Source organism: Trichoderma gamsii (genome assembly GCF_001481775.2).
Source record: "Trichoderma gamsii strain T6085 chromosome Unknown Scaffold_15.2, whole genome shotgun sequence".
Taxonomy (NCBI): domain Eukaryota; kingdom Fungi; phylum Ascomycota; class Sordariomycetes; order Hypocreales; family Hypocreaceae; genus Trichoderma; species Trichoderma gamsii.
The window spans coordinates 771,832-792,964 of record NW_020171352.1 but is presented as its reverse complement, the minus strand read 5'-3'; the positions used below and the strand labels follow the sequence as shown (position 1 = coordinate 792,964).

Sequence of the window (21,133 nt, the reverse complement as noted above, 5' to 3'; positions counted from 1 at the left end):
GTCCATAATTGACGTCTAATTCTATATGATAGATGTAAATGCCCTGCATGATACTCGCGGCGAGTCGTTGGGCATGTCAGAAGCGTTGTCGTAGGGCCAGCCAATCGCGATAAAGATGGTGGGGATGTGGCTTTCGAGCCGTTGCTTTCTTGCGCCCAGCCGATGCTAGTCCAGGCCTCGGTGCCTGTCCAGCCATATCCAGCTGTTTCTTGCAAACGAAATACCTGATTTTGTGCTACCTTGAGAATATCCAGTGCTGCTGTACCGCTATCAAACCTCGAGCTGAAGATCGTCTTGCACTTGACTCTCAGGTCACGGTATCATTGGAAGCCTCGTTGCTGCAAGTAGCTCGTGCATCGGAGCCTTTTAGCTCTACAAGCTTTGATTGGGTACCATTGAGCCAGTGCGGATTGAGTCAACCTCCCTGCTTTCAAGCCGCATCACCCTCAGGACACCACCGGCACCTTTTATACAGCCGCAATCATGGCTCCATCTTCATCAACAAACTCCGGCATCACCACAGACGAGACCAGCGGAGAGCGTCACATTCCCGAGTCCGTTCGAGCTGACGGGAGCACGCGAAAGGCCATCAAGATCCGGCCCGGCTACCAGCCACCCGAAGATGTCCAAGTCTACAAGAACCGAACAGCAGAGGCCTTTCGTGAGCGAGGAAAGCGAGTCGGCATACCCGGCGCCGCTGGGTTGCAAGATGAGAAGCCAGAGCAGGGCTCCGCTGCAAGCAATAAGAATGCAAAACGGCGAGAGGCTCGGAAGAAGGCCAAGGCTGACGGCGACACCAAGGCTGATACTCCAGCCGCGACTACGGAAGATGCTGCCGAATCCAAGACAGAAGAGGTTGATCCTGAAATCGAGCGCGAAAAGAAAGCTAGGAGTCTTAAGAAGAAGCTGAAGCAAGCCAAGGAGCTCAAGCAGAAGAAGGATGGCGGCGAGGGGCTGTTGCCTGAGCAGATTGCAAAGGTCATCAAGATCAACGAGCTCATCCGGGAATTGGATGCCCTCGGATTCGACGCGGAGGGAGAGCCAAAGACCGAGGCGCAAGATGATGCGGCTGAAAACAGCGAGAAGAACTGATGACCGCCTTGCGGCAAGACCCGAATCGGGGACTGTCTCTTCTCCCAGCCGATTTGTATATATGGTTGATCATACCATCCTGTGCCACGCCAATGGCGCTACTAGGGAACGATCCAATCCCATCCAATCCCATCCCATCCATCTCGCCAACCCACCAGAGGTCTACTTGCCGGCTAAAGACACTTGTTGGAAGCAAGCCAGAACAGCAATGGGTTTAATGGCCTTTATCGGTTTCAAGAAAATCTGGCGTAGCGGGGCAACGAAGCATCCCTGTACATCTATCCCAGGAACAGGTTTTGGAGGCATAGGAGGTATCTATAAGGATCTGACGCATGGGATATGTATATAAAGGAAGTTTCGCATTTACAACTTGCGTGCCTGTAACTATTACCTTGAACGGACGATCAATTGGAGCAGCAACGCAATATATGAGCTCTTCTGTTTCTATTGCGCGGACTCGCGGGGTACAAAACGCATGTACTAAGGCACTATGCGCTATGAGGTGCCTAGCCTAGCAGCTTAGGTAGATGCGAATCACATATAGAAGCTTGACTTGAGCAAGGAATTCAAATATTAGGAAAGATGAATAACGAAATACAAAAGCAAAACTTGTCCAGAAATTCACATTTGATGCACATAAACTGAATCGGTAGCTATTTTGTTGCGTATACGTGTTGCCCACGGTGCGCCGAGCCAAGCGGAAGAGTATCGCCGATCTTCTGCCGACCAGCGGCGGCAGGGATTAGCTCAAGGCTCCAATGAGTGAGGTAAGCCTCCACGATTTCAAAGAGCAGCCACTGTTAGGTCCCCATCCAGCGCATGCAACTCCAACCAAGCTCCCTAACAACGACACCAAGAAACCCAGAATTGAGACTACATATCCCGGAATAGAAGGCTCCTGAATCAACTATTTCCCGCTTCTGATTTCCGCCAACAATCATGTCCGCGGAAGACGAGCGCCAGGTCGCCCTCAACGCCTACCGGGCGAAGCTCATCGAATCCCGCGAATGGGAAGCAAAGCTCAAGAACCTCCGATTAGAGATCAAGGACTTGCAGAAAGAGTACGACCGGACAGAGGAGAACATCAAGGCGCTGCAAAGTGTGGGACAGATTATTGGTGAAGTCCTGAAGCAGCTGGATGATGAGAGATGTATGGCGCCTGTCTACCCACCTATGACGCTCGGCATGGGGAAGCTATCCTGCCATCTGGGAAGAGTGATGCTAACTTTGAGTTCTTGCAGTTATCGTCAAAGCATCGTCGGGCCCCCGTTATGTTGTCGGCTGCAGATCCAAGGTTGATAAGGCGAAGCTCAAGCAAGGCACGCGTGTCGCACTCGATATGACGACATTAACCATCATGCGTATGCTCCCGCGAGAAGTCGACCCGCTAGTTTACAACATGTCGCTGGAGGACCCTGGCCAGGTCAGCTTTGCTGGAATCGGTGGATTGAACGACCAGATCCGAGAGCTGAGAGAGGTGATTGAGCTTCCCCTGAAGAACCCGGAGCTCTTCCTCAGAGTCGGCATCAAGCCGCCCAAAGGTGTCCTACTCTACGGCCCTCCCGGAACAGGCAAAACCCTCCTAGCCAGAGCAGTTGCAAGCAGTTTGGAAACAAATTTCTTGAAGGGTGAGTGATATTCAATCGACAAGACCCAAGCTGTTGGATTGGTCGAACTATGATAATAATCCAATGCAGTTGTCTCATCCGCCATTGTCGACAAATACATCGGAGAGTCTGCAAGGTTGATTCGAGAAATGTTTGGCTACGCCAAGGAGCACGAACCTTGTATCATCTTCATGGACGAAATCGATGCCATCGGAGGACGACGATTTTCTGAGGGTACCAGTGCCGACCGTGAAATTCAGAGAACACTCATGGAGCTGCTCAACCAGCTAGACGGTTTCGACTACTTGGGCAAGACAAAGATCATCATGGCTACAAACAGACCGGATACTCTGGACCCTGCGCTGCTACGTGCTGGTCGTCTGGACCGAAAGATTGAGATTCCTCTGCCCAATGAGGTCGGACGACTGGAGATTCTCAAGATTCATGCCTCGTCTGTCGTCATTGATGGCGATATTGACTTTGAGAGCGTCGTCAAGATGAGCGACGGTCTGAACGGAGCCGATTTGCGAAACGTTGTCACTGAAGCGTGAGTTTTTAAACCCCCCCCCCCCCCCTTTAAGACGACTGTTGCAAGGTCATTTTCTTTACGTTGCTAACTATTTGAATTACAGTGGTCTATTTGCGATCAAAGACTACCGGGATTCGGTCAATCAAGACGACTTCAACAAGGCGGTGCGCAAGGTGATGGAGTCGAAGAAGTTGGAAGGCAAGCTAGAGTATCAAAAGCTGTAAATAGCTCTTGATACAGATGGCTTTTGGGAAATGTTTCTGGCGTCAGCGAAAAGGAAACTGATGATGGGTACTATTTTTTTTGAAGCTGTATAATTAAAGAAAGGCAGTGTAGATGCCAAATGCTGAGTGAGCTCTTGGCATAGAAATGATAACGCATCCGCGACAGGGAAACAGACATCAGCATCAAAGCTCAGCCTCTTAAAAGGGGGAGGTTTTTTTTTTTTCTTTGGCGGTGATGGTTATGATTCCATTATTCGAATGATACGATATGGTGTTGCTGTGTAAGACTGACATACTTGTGGATACTACTAAGATATTTACAGCACCTACAAGGGTAACGAATGCTACAAGGGATGGCATTTTGCCATGGGCGTTGTTGTCTGTCCCAAGGCAATTAAAGTGCTCTCCCGCTGTGGGTAGCTGCATGGCTAGCAGAGCACATGTCAGGTGAGACGCCATCACGGCTCTCTTAGTGGACGAAGGAGCAAGGCTGACTGGCAGGTTTGGATACCGATTGTCAGATGGGCATTGCAGCTACGTCCGCAAACTGCTATTATTGAGTAAAGGAAGCGGAGGATGTGGCCAGGGATAAGCTGCCAATGAGGGGCAGGCCACAGAGCATGTTTCTCACTCCTCGTCTCTTTTCCCTCTCCCCTTTATCGACATGGTTCTGGCTCGGGCCGCAGGTGTTGATGAGTTGATCAGCAGGGTGCTTTCAAGCGGAGACAACCGAACTAATGTACGAAGAGATGGGGGAACAAACGAGTAGTCTGTGTGGCATTGCTGTGCTGATTACTAGCTTCTTTTATTAATGACGAATCTAGAAGAAAATAGACACAAGAAGTCATTTCTTGTTTTTTTTCTTTTTAATTTCATAGTCATCTCTTATCTTCGCTGAATCGTCATTGCAGAAAATTGTCTGCAGTAACATGACTCCATATCTCAGCGCAGCGCACAGAGGCTGATGCTATTCTTGGAAACAAGCTATCTAACAAGCCACCGTCGACTAAAGCGCTACTAGGGGCAAAAACCGGATGAGGCTGTGAAGAAGAAAAAAGGGAGCTTTCCTCCTCTGAGGCCCAAGGCGCGAAATCTAGATCTCCCTCGGAGGAGGCGAACGCCAAGCCAGGATGCCCATTGATTATTCTTATTTTTTGCATGAACTGGGCATGGGGGTGCGCGCATGGAGCTACTGCCTACCCATCTATTGTCTTTTTTTGGTGTTGTCCTTATCTTAGGTTCTTATTCTCATCCGAAGCGAGAGCGGTTATCATGGCAGAAACGGAAAATACCTGTGAAGTACATGCACACATACGAGGCTGTAATTTCACCAACGAGCCGGGATGGGGCTATTTTCAGCACACAAAGACATTCCAGAAAAATTAAGGTGCCGGAGGTTCTAGGCACTTGGCACAGTACCGGCAGGAAAACCGACAGGGGGGAGGGTTTTAGTGGAAGGGGGTCGCCAAACTGAAAAAATAGTTCCAATGGATGGACGTACGGAAGTTCGTTACCGGGGGCCGGAATACGAACTTATGACGTCTCTGTAGGGTGACACTGAAGTTGTTGGTGCGGCAGCGGCGATTTTCTTTCTTTCTTCTTGTGCCGTACATCTTTTTCAGAGTTTTTCATGGTGAAACTTGTGTCAGGGATGGGGCCTGCGGCTGTTGTGCTAGTTTGGCAGCTTACATGTGCCACTACACAGAAAGACACACACAAAAAACTGGTCGGAGTAATAGGTACTGTGTAAGAGCGTCTTTGTCGCTGTCAGTAGGTTGTAGAACGGACTTTGGACGGAGCTGGCTATGGATCCTTTTTTTTTTTTGTTGTGTAAGACGTTTTTAGCACCAGGCGGCACGACTCGGGCGCGGCCATTGGCTGGATTGAGGGTCGGGCTGGAGCGGACGGTGAGATGGTGGTGAGTCGCTGGTGGACGCCGCGCGAGGCTCCTTTTTCCCCTTGATCTAACCGTTCGGAGAGGGACGTGATACGCCCTACAAGGGACGGCGAGAGATGCTAGCGGCGAGTGCTAGCCCTGGGCTGTGTGGCCGGCATTCATTGATTGAGACACTCAATTGACTGCGCGCTCTGCGTTGCGGCATCTCGTCGGGCTGGAGCTTTGCGTCAGGCTGGCCCCTCGGCACGATGACGAGAGGTTGGCAAACAGGCAGTTGTAGAGTCGCAGCCGAGATGGAGTCGAGGAATCTCTACCGTTCCGGCCCCTGAGATAGGCTAGCGAGAGAGCCCCGCCATCGACGCCTCCGTTATTGTTGATGTACATGCAGACTCAGTACCTCCCGTAGAGGGGCCGTCTGGGCCACCGCGGTGCCTGTTTGTACCCATCGCCGGCATCCTTTCAGATCGGGGTGATGTCCTTCAACAAGAAGCATGTGTGCCCAATGCCCAAGGCCATCAAGAGAGCAGACCGTCACGAGGCAGCCTTGTTGAGCTGCATGTACAGAACAGGGGCCGGCACCATAACCCCGCCACGAGCCAAAGCATCCAGTCAAACTGCTGGGCTGCACACAAGCAACGCGCAGTTTGCCAGCCTAGGCGAGAGAGATGCCCGTGAGTGGCATCTGTATGAGCTGCTTTTCAATGACAGCTTGTTCTTTTTGGGCCTGGATTACTCAATCATCCGCATCCATCCATCTCACGCCCTCTGGGCATCAACCAGGATGGACAAGGTGGGACGAGCTCGAGTCTTTGGGCCGCTTTTGGCAATCGAGTATGACAAGGCCTCATAGTGCCTAGACAAACACGATGCACTTGTGTGAATGGCTGGTGACCCTACTGTAAATCCATTGTATATCCAAGCAAGCGTCTTTCACGTAGGTATGGATTTACATACACGTATGCTTGTTGTTTGTGTTCAAGGGCCGTGCCAACTACCAAGAAGACAGGCTCGTGGCGATGCTGGGGTCGAAACAGGAGCTAGTCGAGTTGTACGAGGAGCACAGATCAGATCAGCAACGAGAGTGAACGATATCGCCACGCAAAAGGAAAGCAAGCCGACGCCACCACGGCCTTGGCCATCAATTCACCCTGCCATGGTGCTATGCAGGTACGAGGCCAAACCGATTGTTGATTGTTGATGCTCGTACAGAGACAAGCCCGTGTGGTGTAAACAGGGACAGGCAGCCCGGGTCAGCTTCAGTCCAGCATGGAGGGTTGGAGGGGCAGCAAGCAGCCACCCCGAGCGCCCATCATCTCCGTCATCCATCCCCCCTCCGGCCGCCCATCTGATCAGATGCGCGCCTGGGTAGCCGGTACATGGGCTGTACGCAGCTTGGGGAGCTGCGTCCACCAGCATGTGCGGTACACGCCGCTCCCTCGTACTCGGTGCTCCATCCGCCGTGCTAATGCTGGCTGTCCAACCCAGCCCACCGTGGACCCTCCTCCTCTCCACATTAAGCTGAGCCCCAAGCCTCGCTCCGCTGCGCTTCTGGCCAGCGCTCCTTTTCCTGCCAAGGGAGCACGTTTGTTATGCTCAAAGCCTCTAGGTCTAGCTCGCAAGTCACTGATGACAAAGTACATATAGACGAATACTTCCCTCCTTCTGGTGCTCTGCATTCACCTGTCCGCGCCTCCCCTCCTTTTACACGAAACCTTCCCCCCCTTTAACTCCCCTTGACGCATTCCTACCTTATCTATAAACCACCGTTTATCGCGTACTTTATATTCAGACGAGCCCGCTCTACTCTTCTCTTTTCCCCTTCCATCTCTCGTCTCACACCACTCTCGTTTTTTCTCTCGACTTTTATTTTCTTGTTCCTTGTTCCATCCGACACAAAGCTATCAACAGCAAACATGTGGTAAGCTTCTTCATCCCACCATTCACCGCCCCGCCCCGCATTCGCACTCTCGCCATCAGTGCCACCATGGCCCCCTGATGACGAGAAATGGGAGCCCAATTGGCAATTGAATTGCGACTGACGCTGGTTTGCTTGTTTTTTTCTTTCAATATAGTGGTATTTTCGGATACGTCAACTACCTGGTGGAGAAGGACCGCAAGTTCATTCTCGATACCCTGCTCAACGGCCTCTCCCGTCTCGAGTACAGAGGATACGACTCCGCCGGTCTGGCCATTGATGGCGACAAGAAGAAGGAGGTTTTGGCCTTCAAGGAGGTCGGCAAGGTCGCCAAGCTAAGGAAGCTCATAGATGAGTCTACCTTGGACCTGACCAAGATTTTCGACTCACACGAGGGTATTGCCCACACCCGATGGGCTACCCACGGTCCCCCCTCCACCCTCAACTGCCACCCTCACCGGTTTGTCCCCCCTCATCTGTACAACGGAAAATCTGGGCCAGAAACTGACTCTCAACAGCTCCGACCCCAACTCCGAGTTCGTTGTTGTCCACAACGGCATCATCACCAACTACAAGGAGCTCAAGACCCTGCTCTCCAGCAAGGGCTTCAAGTTTGAGACCGAGACGGATACCGAGTGCATTGCCAAGCTGGCCAAGTACATCTACGACCAGCACCCCCAGATTGGTTTCACCGATCTCATCAAGGCTGTTATCCAGGAGCTCGAGGGTGCCTATGGACTGCTTATCAAGTCTGTCCACTACCCCCATGAGGTCATTGCTGCCCGAAAGGGTTCTCCCCTTGTCATTGGTGTCAAGACCCAGCGCCGCATGAAGGTTGATTTCGTCGATGTTGAGTACGGCGAGGACAACGGTGCTCTTTCTGCAGAGGCTGCTTCTCAGACTGTTGCCCTCAAGAAGGATGGCGATTTCCTTGCTCCTTCCAGCGCCCTGGGTGCTCCCGACAAGTCCCTGCTTCACCGCAGCCAGTCCCGTGCTTTCATGACCGATGACGGCATGCCCATGCCCACCGAGTTCTTCCTGTCTTCTGACCCCTCTGCCATCGTTGAGCACACCAAGAAGGTCCTGTACCTCGAGGATGACGACATTGCTCACATCCACGAGGGCTCCCTCAACATCCACCGCCTGAAGAAGGCTGATGGCAGCTCCAACGTCCGAGCTATCCACACTCTGGAGCTCGAGCTTCAGGAGATCATGAAGGGCAAGTTCGACCACTTCATGCAGAAGGAGATCTTCGAGCAGCCCGAGTCTGTCGTCAACACCATGCGAGGTCGTCTCGACATTGCTAACAAGAGTGTCACCCTCGGTGGTCTGCGTTCATACATCTCCACCATCAGACGATGCCGCAGAATCATCTTCATTGCCTGCGGTACCAGCTACCACTCTTGCATGGCTGTCCGTGGTATCTTTGAGGAGCTCACGGAGATTCCCATCTCTGTCGAGCTGGCCTCTGATTTCCTTGATCGTGAGGCTCCCGTCTTCCGAGACGACACTTGCGTCTTTGTTTCTCAGTCCGGTGAGACTGCTGATTCTCTGATGGCTCTCCGCTACTGCTTGGAGCGCGGTGCTCTCACCGTCGGTATCGTCAACGTTGTCGGTTCTTCCATCTCCCTCCTCACCCACTGCGGTGTTCACGTCAACGCTGGTCCCGAAATCGGTGTTGCCTCCACCAAGGCCTATACCTCCCAGTTCATTGCCATGGTCATGTTCGCCCTCTCCCTTAGCGAGGACCGGGCTTCCAAGAAGGCTCGCCGAGAGGAGATCATCGAGGGTCTTGGTAACGTCTCAGCCCAGATCAAGGACATCCTCGAACTTGACCAGCCCATCAAGGACCTGTGCCAGAAGGTTTTCAAGGATCAAAAGTCCCTGTTGCTGCTTGGCCGTGGTAGCCAGTTCTCCACCGCCCTTGAGGGTGCGCTGAAGATCAAGGAAATTTCCTACCTCCACTGCGAGGCCGTCATGTCTGGCGAGCTGAAGCACGGTGTTTTGGCCTTGGTTGATGAGAACCTCCCCATCATCATGATCCTCACCCGTGACGAGATCTTCAAGAAGTCTCTCAACGCCTACCAGCAAGGTAAGTTTAATATGGTACCCAGCCCCTTACTTGTTCTATTCTGAAGCTAACATTTATCGCTACAGTCATTGCCCGAGGCGGCAAGCCCATCGTCATCTGCAACCCTGGTGACGAGGAGTTCAGAAACTCTGATGCTCTCAAGATCGAGATCCCCAAGACCGTTGACTGCCTGCAGGGCATTCTCAACGTCATTCCTCTACAGCTGATTTCCTACTGGCTGGCCGTTCTCGAGGGTCTCAACGTTGATTTCCCTCGAAACTTGGCCAAGTCTGTCACTGTCGAGTAAAGAGGCGCCGGTCGGCTCTACATACTGGGCGTTGGCATAGCAGAGCTTTTCACCGCCCCAAGCTTAAAAAAGATAATGAGGAATTGGCAGTCAGGAAGTTTTTTACGGCTTAGCAACTTGTTTTTTATGGGAAGATGCCCCCTTTTTTTGTATTTAATGAGATCCTGATTGGGATACAAATGTCAGCGAGGACGACAAAGTGCTATATCACATGGAGCACTGGAGCTGCTAGAGCGTATTGGTATATTTGTTTTTTGAAGCAAAACCAGTATTCTTAGCGTTTTGTACGTAGACTTTTGCGTTATCTGCTACTTGATTAAATACAAGGCAGAGAGAATTGAGAAAGTAAAAGAAAAAAGACAAAGACCCGGTGATCTTGTTTGCAATTGAAACGTTTTCCTAGATTCCTAGGGGACTACTAGCAAGCGTTACATTAACAAAAACAGCAGAAATCTTAGCATCGTACTAGGATGTTCTTTCTGCATGCTGCTGAGATTAACCGCTCTGCTGTAAGCTTTAATTAAATAGAGGTTTTGTATTCTTCTTTTCTTTCTTTTTTAATGCTAGCTGAAAAAATAGAACAGGCCCAGGCAATTATATCTCCATGACTCTAGTATCCATCTCTAGACTGTCTGAGTGCCGTAACCCTTGATCCTGTCTGCAAATGCCCAGCTTTGGTTCTCCAGCTTTTCGTCCTCCTTCAGTTCGACGCCATCCTTGGTTACAACGGCTAATGAGTAGGTATCCAGACTTCGAGCGTCACGGTAGAAGAGCACCTTCATGGCCTCCTTGACGATATCGACGGCCTCCTCGCGGGAGAGCTTCTTGGCCGCCTCTTCGTCGGGGACGTAGCGTCTCATGATGGGCTGGGCCAGCATGGCGCCGAAGCCCGTGGCGAGGGAAGGGGCGGAGTAGGTGCTGCCGAGGAGGTCGGCGGCGGCGAGGAAGGGCTCGCCGTTGTCGTCGAGGCCGCCGACGAGGAGGTGGTTCCAGAGCGGGTCGAACTTGGAGCGGCGGTTGTAGAGGAGCTTGGAGAGGTATCGGTGGAGGTTGGCGGCGTTGAGGCGAGGCTTGTCGGGGGACTCGTAGGCCTCGGAGAGGGAGAGCTCGGTGAGGTGGCGGTCGAGGTACTGCATGTCGGAGATGTCGCCGCTGAAGCCGAGGATGGATGAGTCGGCGAAGGGGCGGAGACGCTTGACGTCGGTGAAGCGAGCGAGGGAACCGTATGAAGCTGTGGTGATTGAAGTTGGGGTTAGTCAGTGGTTTCCTGTCCCTATATGGGAGGACAAGCTGAGGCAGGCTTGATGTAGACTGGGCAGTGGCACTAACCCAGGTTATCGGCGGCGATGACGACGCCGTCCTTAAACTTGATTCCTATTACTGAGGTACCAGTGACGATGGGCTGCTGGGTGTTTTGCTTGGGCCCGTTCTCCTGCATGTAGGAGTGGTCGTAGGCGCCGTAGACGTCGTCTCTAGGCTGTGCAAAGGAGTCAGCGACATAGATTCAAGGTGTCATTTCGGTTATTATTTCATCGTATAAGTTTGAAATATTGGTAGTTGCACTCACCCGACCCCATGCTTGCGGACGGTGATCCATTTTGGTTTATATCTGGTGTTCGATGAAGAAGAGGCGGCGACGTGGGGTAAGAGAACGGCGAGATGGAGAGGACCGATTGCGCTTGTACCCGCTGTGCGAAGGGACAAGCCTAGTGTTTTCGTTATCTGGTGCGGAAGCTGTTGTAAGGATTCCCCCAGATGCGTTTGCTGGACGTAATTGGGGAAGATGTCGTTGGCGAAACAGATCGGCTGTAATGCGAGCTGAGCTGGTTGATGCAAGCTCGCTGGTCGCGCGTCCCAACGGTAGCCTGCAAAGCGACCAAGAGGTGATTACATAAGCCGAACATTGACATCACTGGCAGTGATTGGCTAAGATGGGAGAGGGGAGGGGAAAGCTTGGACCAAGGCCGCTTCTCAGGCACTGCATACGCCGGCGATGGCGGGGCTGACGCTGTAAAGCCGTTGTTTGCTGATTGTACTTTTCGATTGAAGATATAAAAGAAGCGCGAGAAGTGAGAGCAGTTGCTCTACGAAATAGTAACTTGGAAGAATCATTTTGTAAACGTTCGGATGGCTCTGAAAATGGAAGTATTATGTTTGCTAGGGGTACCTAAGCAGGCATGGGAATAATCCTGTCAGCTGCAAGCCGATACGCGAACTCTAAAGCACCTCAGTACGTATTATCCTCGTATATCCATAAATTCAATTGTGCCAAATTAATTCCCTGACTTCTCTGCTACGTTCTTCTGAACTTTGTGATGATCTTCTCGGCGGAAGGACGATGTGTCAGAAGCTACTATGATACGATGGCACTTTAGGTACCTACCTCCAGAGTATGTGGACTTACACCCATGCCTGTAAGAAGTACAGCGCACCTATACTTGTATCCATGAATGGCAATTGCTAGGCCATTTGATACCAACTAAAATACGCTCCATAACAGGCCATAGCAGTAGAGGCATACTGATACTCTATGTAGCAGAGGCAATACAGACAGGAAAATTGGGGGAAACGATCACACAGCAATGAAGATTCTATACGTAATCTTTCTTCTATGGCTGGACAAGCAATAACATAGCGAAGGTTCAGAGAGATTTATCAGATATTACGCATAGGGAGTTGAGTTTTTACCATTCGATTTTGTATGTTGTAGCTCGCGAAATTGCCGGTCGAGGGTTCGATGGCATAGTTTTGAAGACGTGCTTCGATCTTGAACCAGCTCAGGTGTCCCGGGGCCCATGCATCGTTCTCGCATGGTAGTAGATAGCTTTGGTGAGCTTGTTGTCCGTCTCATATCTCGAGCCTAACATCGTTTCAGTACTTACAAGGAAGGGAGAAGCCTGAATATAAAGAGTCAACTAATAATTAGCGTTAGTACATATAGTTTCATGATTATGTTGCATTGCCTAATTTATACTGCTGCTGCTACTGCTGCTACTGCTGTTACTGCTGCTATTAATACTATTGTTTATTTCCTATCTGTGGAATATGATTAATATGTATAGCACTTTAAATATTATTATTACCTATGTTATCTCTATTAATTCAATTGCTAAATAATATATTGACTATATAATCTATTAGAACTGAAATAGCATTGTGGCCATGTATAAGAAGAATTGTAGGTTTACCGGAAAAAAAAATAGCAAAAAAATAGCTGAGTCACTCATGAGCTATGATCTTTTAAAGTTACAGAGAAATTATTAGAAAGACAATGCGAGATATTTTCTATTTATTTACTTTCTTTATTATAACCACCTGTAACAACACTTTTTTGTCTCTGAACAAGAGTGTCGGCGGGAGACGCCGGGTTGAAAATTGTGGGGCCGAGATTGAGGCGCTATTGACCAATCAGCGCTGCTTACTTCCTGCTTTGCATCTTCGCGAATTTCCTTAGCAGAACTTCCACTGAGGCCATTCCTATCCTTTGTAAAAACCCGCCAACGACAGAACCTCGGTCTCTACCCACCCGCGACTGTATCAGAAGCATTCAATTGCTCGTCAAAGCCAAGATGGTGAGTGTTCCAGCGATCCAGCTCGTCCGATTTTCGTGCCCAAAGCTAATCGCGCATGTGCGCAGTCTCTCGCCAACACCATCTACAGGCAAGTTACCACGACGACAAACGAACGACGTTGACTCGCATTCTAATACACGGCTCTACAGCACCCTGTTCCGCAAGAACTACACCATGCTTGCGACAGTTTTCGCCGCCGGCTTTGCTTGGGAGATGTACGAGGATCCTATAATACCGACCGAACGTTGAGGCGGAACAAAGGACTAATCAGTGATGTGATAGCGGTTTCAACTCTACTATGGACAAGATCTGGGACAGCAACAACCGAGGCGTAAGTTTGCTCATTACGACAAGCAAGGGACCAGACAATGGCTAACGAGCGAACCAGCGCCAATGGAAGGACATCCGAAACAAGTACGTTGAGGGTGGCGAGGATGAGGAGTAAGGAAACTCCGCGTTTCTCAGGATAGAATGGGTGTCGAATGGGACTGCTTTAGGCAAAAGTGTATAAATAAAACGAGAAATAGAACGGTTCACAGCTATTTGAATTTCCTTTCTTTTCTTGGCCTGTATAGCTGTGATATGATTGTGCTACGGTCGTACGATGCTGATATTCAGCGGCCAAGCCTACGTTGAGCTCGGGGGACGCTACTGGGCCCTTTGATTCAGGCATGAGATAACTGTATTTTGAACATATACACTTGCTATATCTGGTGCATGTAGATGAAAAGCATTTGTGATGAATCACAGACTTTTGGCGAGGCCACTGTGCGCAGCAGCGGATTCTGACGTCGGTCGACTCGGGGCTTGTCACCGAGGGGTAGAGCCAGTAAGAGCCCCCCGAAAAGTGCTGCAGCCGAAGCTTAGTCGCACCTTGGCAGTGCTGTCTTAGTAACGATGCGTAGGTAGCTGATCTTCGCCTACCTCAGATCAAACTTCCACCAGAGCACATTATTTCTCCAACCGTGCCAGCGACACGACAAAAATATTTTACGCCTCCATCTGGCCAAGCTGCACGCCTGCCTGTCCATCTTAAGCCTCGACCACGACCGGACGTACATTTCGGAACAAGCATTTCTTCTGCTCGAGCTGAAACTGCCAAAAGCATTCCCCCACCTCGCATTACGCCACTCGTCGCCAGCCGCCCGCTATTGCTACTCTTCATCACCCTACGAGCTGCATCATGAGCTCATGACCATGGAGAGCCCCCTGTCAACTCAAGAGCAGCAGCTCTGTCAGCTATTGGGAGGTCTGCCTGCACGATACAACAATAGATATACAGAAGAAGCTGCCCGGGAGCTCTTGTCCAGTCTCTTTTGGTCCCTCGCTGGTGGTAACCATGAGTACATGCGGCTTCTGTTCCCCGAGGGCAGACCGTCCGAAAGCCTCAAGCTTAGCGATGCCCAAGGCGCCGTAGAGGGCGCTGAATATACAGAAGCAGCCCGTGGGAAACGATGTGGCCACATTTTCAAACCTGGCGAGGCCTCTTACATGTGCAGGACCTGCGGGACGGACGAGACGTGCTGCCTGTGTAGCCGATGTTTTGATGCGACAGATCATACAGGTCATATGGTGAGGATACAGATCTCAGTGGGTAATAGCGGCTGCTGCGATTGCGGAGACGATGAAGCCTGGAAGACGCCGCTATATTGTACAATCCATTCCGACATGGCATCTGGACCTCATGCGAAGGACCCAAAGGCGCCCCCTTCGCTTCCAGAGGACCTCGTCAATAGTGTTCAAATGACAATTGGCAGGGCATTTGATTACATCTGTGACGTTATATCGTGTTCGCCGGAACAGCTTCGCCAGTCGAAGACAAAGGAGTCGATTCTGAAGGATGAAGAAACATCCCGCCTGCAATCAACATACTACGGCTCGGATGTTACAGATACCGAAGATCCAACCGAGTTTGCACTGGTGCTCTGGAATGATGAAAAGCACACCGTTGACGAAGTCAGAGATCAGGTTGCTCGTGCTTGTCGGAAGTCCCGTCGACAGGCAAGCAAGGATGCCTGGGACACTGATGCAGTGGGTCGAAGCCTTTTGATATTCTCAGACGACGTCGATCGGCTGTTACAAATGGCAAAGATTCTAGAAGCCATCAGAGTTACGATCACTATTCGGTCAGCAAGAGACACCTTTCGGGAACAGATGTGTGGCACTTTAGTCGAATGGCTAAGCGACATATCTGGTTGTTCAATCGGTCACGACAACCTCATTCTTCGCCGCACCATATGCGAAGAGACTATGAAGCCTTGGAGGAAAGGCAGTGCCGCGACCCATACCATGGGCCTCATTGATGACGAGGAAGAAGAGGATCAGCGAATGGAATCAAGAGATATGCTGCACAATGTGAACGCGCGATTCATCCTGGCTCTACAAGCTGCTGCTAGAGCCAGAGGTGGCTTGGATGTGGAAATCGACGTTGATGTTGGAGATGTCGATGATGATGACGATGACGACGACGACGATGAAGACGATGACGATAATCGCTCTTTTTCGGATGATGGAGACGACGATGTCATCATGGTCGACGCCCGAGACACTATTTCTGAGCTAGATATGACATTCAGACCGGATGACATATCCTTGGAAGATCACGAAGCAACTCTGGCTGGATATCCGCCTCCGCCACCGCCGCCGCCTGTTCCTGCCACTGCCCCTGGCCCGGCCCCCGCAGAGACAGATCAAAATACCCGGCAGCGTGAGGGCACACCGTCCGAATCCGATATGCAAGAGCCTCTCATTGCGCAGAGTATACACTCAAAGGCGAACGTCGATATTCCCAAAACGCCTGGCAAATCAGAAAAGGCTATGCCCAATCCTGGACTGTATTGGCTTGAAACCCCGGCCGCATACACACGATCAGAGATTGTCCTGCCAGCAGAAGATGTGTTTCAACGAGTTCGTCTGGACTGGCTACTTCTCTTTGATCTACGAATGTGGAAAAGGGTTCGAAACGATCTCCGTGCTCTATACATATCCACCGTAGTCCAGATTCCTGAATTCAAAAGGGTTCTAGCTCTTCGGTTTGCCAGCCTTTACACTATCCTGGCTCAGCTGTATCTCGTTGGAGATCGAGAGCCAGATCACTCCATAATCAACCTCTCTCTTCAGATGCTGACCACGGCATCCATCACCGCTGAAGTAATAGAACGGGGAAACTTTTTGACTAGCTTATTAGCAATCCTATACACGTTCTTGACGACCAGACAAGTCGGCCATCCTTGGGATATCTCACCCACTGCTGTCCTTGCCTTTGATAGTGGTTCAGTCACTAATAGACGCATGTATCACTTCTACCAAGACCTAAAGTACCTTTTCAGCTCTCAGCACGTTCAAGAGCGGCTCAGGAGCGAACCCAGGTACCTAATGCAGTTTCTGGATTTGGTGAAGCTTCACCAAGGGATCGGGCCCAACGTACGTGCGGTCATTGAGCATGTGGAATATGAAGCAGACTCCTGGATTACCGCATCTCTCGTTACTCGCCAAATCAATTTGCAAGCCAGAAATTTGGCCGAAGCATTCCGCGAGTGCCCACCCGACGAGATGCGTCATCTCATGCGAGCCATCCGTATAGCTGCCAAGGCTGCCATCTTCAATTCGGTTGGAGGGGATCGGCTCAGACTCAAACAAGGAGAGATCAGAGATGAGGTGAGATTTAAGACGATGAGCGACTTGGAGTTTGATATTGAGGGCAAATCGTATGATGTCGTCCAATTCGTTGTCGAAAAAGATTCCATCAGTTTTCACCACGGGCTACATTATACACTATCTTGGTTGATTGAATGTGGAAGATCTCTTCCTGCGTCTAAGATGCGAGCTCTGCTGAGCTTCACTCGTCAAGAGCTCAAGTCGAAACCACGGCTCATGGCGGTAGGGCCTATACAAATCCCCAAGAAAGAGTATAGTCATGAGGACTATCTGATGGCTCTCTTTGATTACCCTCTCCGTGTCTGCGCTTGGCTAGCCCAGATTAAAGCCAACATGTGGGTTCGAAATGGTATTAGCCTCCGCCATCAAGCTAGTACCTATCGCGGAGTTGGGCAGAGAGACGTCTCTCATCATCGAGACATATTCCTTTTGCAAACAGCAATGGTAGTCTGCGATCCCGCTCGAGTCTTGGCATCCATCATTGACCGATTTGGAATGGAAAACTGGGTCAAGGGCATTTTTGAAGTCTTTTCAGAAGCCCAAGATGATGCCCAGCATCTCGATGTTGTCGAAGACATGATTCATCTCCTTATTGTTCTCCTGAGTGATCGTACCAGTTTAATCGCTCCGGAGGATCAGCCCAACTCTCGACTACTAGCTATGCGCCGAGATATCATCCATGTATTATGCCTCAAGCCCCTTTCATTCAACGAGATTTGCTTGAAGCTCCCTGAAAAATACCAAGAGTCGGAAGAATTCCACCAAGTCTTGGATGAGATGGCTACGTTCAAACCGCCTGAGGGCGTTTCCGATGTGGGAACCTTTGAGCTTCGACAAGAGTTTATCGAAGAGATCGACCCTTACATTGCACACTACAATAAAAATCAACGCGAGGAATCTGAGCTTGCTTACCGCAAAAAGATGGCCAAAAAGACAGGCCAAGCCATAGACGATATCGTCTTCGAGCCGAAGCTGCGACCAATACCGTCCGGTCTCTTCCAGCATCTGGCCGATTTCACCGGCACGGGCGTCTTTGCACAGGTTATCTATTACTCGCTGTTATATGTATTAACGTCTCATAAAATCACGCCGTCGGTGCCCAATACGAGGCTTGAAACGTTCCTCCAAGTTGTTCTTCACCTTATCCTGCTGGCTATTATGGAAGATGAAAGCGTTGACACAGAAATGTCCGGAAAATCCCCCAAATCCTTTGTCCATGCCGCACTTACACGGATCGCGCGAAGCAATTTTATGCGCGAAGCAAAGGATGCCAGGACTATTGTTTCGCTCTTAGATATGCTGTCTACCAATGAGGACTTCAAAGCGGTTCATCCCAGAATTTCCCTCGTTCTCAAGCGTCTCAAGCAGAAAAGACCGACGACATTCAACGCGGAATTCCTGAAACTTGGACTGCCCTTGGATCGCGTTAATACCGCGTCCCCAGCGAACATCTCTGTTGACGGCGAGCGCGAGAGAAGAAAGCAAGCAGCCATCGATCGCCAGGCCAGAGTAATGGCGCAATTCCAGCAGCAGCAAAAGAGCTTCTTAGAGACTCAGGGCACTACTATTGACTGGGGATCTGACCTCGACGAGGAAGATGAGGAGACAGAGCAAACCGAAGACCGCAAACATAACTGGAAATATCCAACCGGAACCTGTATCCTATGCCAAGAGGAAGCTGATGATCGGCGATTGTATGGTGCTTTTGCCCAAATTAATGAGAGCCTTCTGTTTCGCCAGACAGACTTTCAGGACCCTGACCTCGTCCGAGAAGCTTCTCAAACTCCGTGCAACCTCGACCGGTCAGCAGAGGATATTCGGCCCTTTGGTATCGCCCAAGAAAACAGAAAGATGGTTGAGAAACTAAATGCTCAAGGGGATACATTCCTTGCCGAGCGACAGACCATTGGCAGAGGATTCAAAGCTTCCCTCTCACGACCGGGACCAGTGGCTAGCAGTTGTGGGCATATGATGCATTACAGCTGTTTTGAGCAGTACGTCGAGGCTGCAAATCGTCGTCACACCCATCAGATTGCCCGACATCATCCTGAGAACATTAACCGGCACGAGTTCGTGTGTCCCCTCTGCAAAGCGCTGGGGAACGTTTTTGTGCCAATCGTTTGGAAGGGCTTGGAAGAGTCCTATCCGGGAAATCTTCAAGCAGAAGAAAGCTTTGAAGATTTTCTAGACAAGCAAATGTCATCGTACCCATTCGGCGGTAGCAAGGCCCGTGAGGTGGATGATTCAAGGTTGCCTGCTATTCACACCCCAAGCCTTCCTGGCAGTTTACTACAAACAATCACTCAAGTAAAGCCTCCTCAAAATCCTCACTGGGTTGGTAAGGAAGACCTTGAGGCACGATCGTCAACAACGCCGAGGGCATCGGGCAGCTCTTCGAGATCCGCCGCCGCCGCAGAGACGTCAGAAGCAGGGGCCAATCAGCAACTCGTTACCACCAACGAGCTTCTGCTCATGGAGCTGTTAACAGCCTACCATCGCATTAAGGAGACTCTTGTGGTGAATAAGCTTGATACCCGTTACCCTGTGGATAAGATCCAAGCAGGGGAAGATTTGCACTCAAGCGATACATTGGTTCAAGTGGTTGGGTGCACCATATCCTCTGTGGAGATTGAGCAACGTGGAGTCGAAGCGCAGCCAGGGATGACGTTGATTGAAAAGATCCCAGAGCAAGTGATTTCCCATCTACGAATTCTAGCGGAAACTACCTCGGCATATATAGCGATGGGCGGTCGACATTCTCTTCCAGGGGGCCGAATAGAAAGCGAATTCATCGCAGATGCAGAACAGCAGCATGGTCAGCTCTTCATGGCGCAGTATTTTGGAGCGGAAGCTGGCGATGCGCGACGACGGTTGTATAGCTACCCGCCGTTGTTAAGCATGGACCCCTTCCTCTTTCTAGTTGAATGCAGCTACGGTCTAGTGGTGGCCCAAAACGTCGACATCATGCATGTGGTCAGGCTGTGCTACTTGGCAGAGATTGTCAAGGTTGTGTTCCATATGGGTCGCAATATGCCGGTAGGCCTGTGGTTCGGCACGTTGGCCAATCGAGAGACTCAAGACCCCGTCATGAACAATTTTGCAGATTTCGCTCTGGCTTTGAGCAAGTCGAGCGTGGAGTTCCAAGCGAGGTCTGGCAACGACATTCCAGACATGGGAGAAAACCGAGGCTTCCAGCAACCAGGTGTAGACACTTTAGAAGGATGGTATTCATTTGTGAAGAAATATGCGCTGGCCTTTTTGCGGAAAAGTACCATATTCCTCCACGTCAAATATGGTGTGGACTTTAACAACCACATCTCATCAACCCCGGACGCGGATGAGCTTGATCGCCTCACCGAGGCCCTACAGCTGCCGACATTTGATGAAATGTGTGCAGCCATGACAATGGATTCCCTGACTTGCGGATGGCCTAATACTACGCCCGCATTAGTGACGGGCTGGGTGAAGCACCAAGTGCTCTGGACTAAGGGTTTCCCCGACTTGGTCCCTTCCGCGATGGTCAGCCATCCCGGCATATTCGAACTCATTGGGCTCCCCAGAACGTTTGATACCTTGATCGAAGAAGCTGCGAGAAGGAGATGCCCTACGACGGGTAAGGATCTCACGGATCCCGTCATTTGTCTTTTCTGTGGAGATTTGTTCTGCAGCCAGGGCACATGTTGCCAGAAACTTGATACGGATGGCACTAAACTTGGCGGCGCCCAACAACATATGAAAAAGTACGGCCACCTAATCTTTTCTTTCTATTTCTAATGTTGTTTTATTTCTGTCTCTTTTTACTTTTTAAAGGTTGATTTGCAAATGACTAACTTTGTCACAGGTGCCAAAGGAATATTGGCGTATTCCTCAATGTGCGGAAGTGTGCTATCGTCTACCTATTCTACCGCTCCGGGTCATTCACTCCTGCACCGTACATTGATAAATACGGCGAGACAGACCCACAGCTGCGACATGGCCGGCAGCTATATTTGAATCAGAAACGATATGACTCCATGATCAGAAGCACAATACTCAAGCATGGAGTTCCCAGCCTAATCAGTCGAAAGCTAGAGGCGGATATCAACAATGGGGGCTGGGACACCTTGTAAGATGGAGGGAATACCATGCGAGTGGCTACGACGATGGACGTTAGTGAAGAATGATGCTGCATTGAAAGGTTTTGTGGCAGAGCTTGAGCATATTGTTTCTTTGGCGTATTCAGATGGATTATTGCTATTTCTTACTGCTTGTATGGATTGATA

General features: G+C 50.5%; 6 protein-coding genes across 6 annotated transcripts; 5 read left to right on the top strand and 1 right to left on the bottom strand.

Moving 5' to 3' along the window:
• Positions 1-483: 483 nt before the first annotated feature.
• On the top strand, positions 484-1,092 carry TGAM01_v205146 (hypothetical protein; the record flags this gene model as incomplete). Its single annotated transcript, XM_018810488.1, has 1 exon — positions 484-1,092. The coding sequence occupies one exon, from the start codon at positions 484-486 to the stop codon at positions 1,090-1,092; it is 609 nt and encodes a 202-aa protein (XP_018656297.1).
• A 939-nt stretch (positions 1,093-2,031) lies between these two features.
• Positions 2,032-3,452, top strand: TGAM01_v205145 (hypothetical protein; the record flags this gene model as incomplete). The annotated part of the gene is made up of 4 exons (XM_024549585.1): positions 2,032-2,242; positions 2,334-2,720; positions 2,790-3,246; positions 3,332-3,452. 4 exons carry the CDS (start codon positions 2,032-2,034, stop codon positions 3,450-3,452), a joined length of 1,176 nt encoding a protein of 391 aa, XP_024405717.1.
• Positions 3,453-6,615: 3,163 nt separating this feature from the next.
• Positions 6,616-9,642, top strand: TGAM01_v205144 (glucosamine-fructose-6-phosphate aminotransferase; the record flags this gene model as incomplete). Its single annotated transcript, XM_024549584.1, has 4 exons — positions 6,616-6,983; positions 7,422-7,724; positions 7,783-9,356; positions 9,422-9,642. 4 exons carry the CDS (start codon positions 6,616-6,618, stop codon positions 9,640-9,642), a joined length of 2,466 nt encoding a protein of 821 aa, XP_024405716.1.
• A 623-nt stretch (positions 9,643-10,265) lies between these two features.
• TGAM01_v205143 (hypothetical protein) lies at positions 10,266-11,239 on the bottom strand (the record flags this gene model as incomplete). Its single annotated transcript, XM_018810485.1, has 3 exons — positions 10,266-10,873; positions 10,972-11,119; positions 11,210-11,239. 3 exons carry the CDS (start codon positions 11,237-11,239, stop codon positions 10,266-10,268), a joined length of 786 nt encoding a protein of 261 aa, XP_018656294.1.
• Positions 11,240-11,997: 758 nt separating this feature from the next.
• On the top strand, positions 11,998-12,272 carry TGAM01_v205142 (hypothetical protein; the record flags this gene model as incomplete). The annotated part of the gene is made up of 2 exons (XM_024549583.1): positions 11,998-12,032; positions 12,179-12,272. The coding sequence occupies 2 exons, from the start codon at positions 11,998-12,000 to the stop codon at positions 12,270-12,272; spliced, it is 129 nt and encodes a 42-aa protein (XP_024405715.1).
• A 939-nt stretch (positions 12,273-13,211) lies between these two features.
• On the top strand, positions 13,212-20,980 carry TGAM01_v205141 (E3 ubiquitin-protein ligase UBR1; the record flags this gene model as incomplete). The annotated part of the gene is made up of 5 exons (XM_024549582.1): positions 13,212-13,429; positions 13,497-13,545; positions 13,603-13,655; positions 14,252-20,611; positions 20,713-20,980. 5 exons carry the CDS (start codon positions 13,212-13,214, stop codon positions 20,978-20,980), a joined length of 6,948 nt encoding a protein of 2,315 aa, XP_024405714.1.
• Between the last annotated feature and the right edge of the window lie 153 nt (positions 20,981-21,133).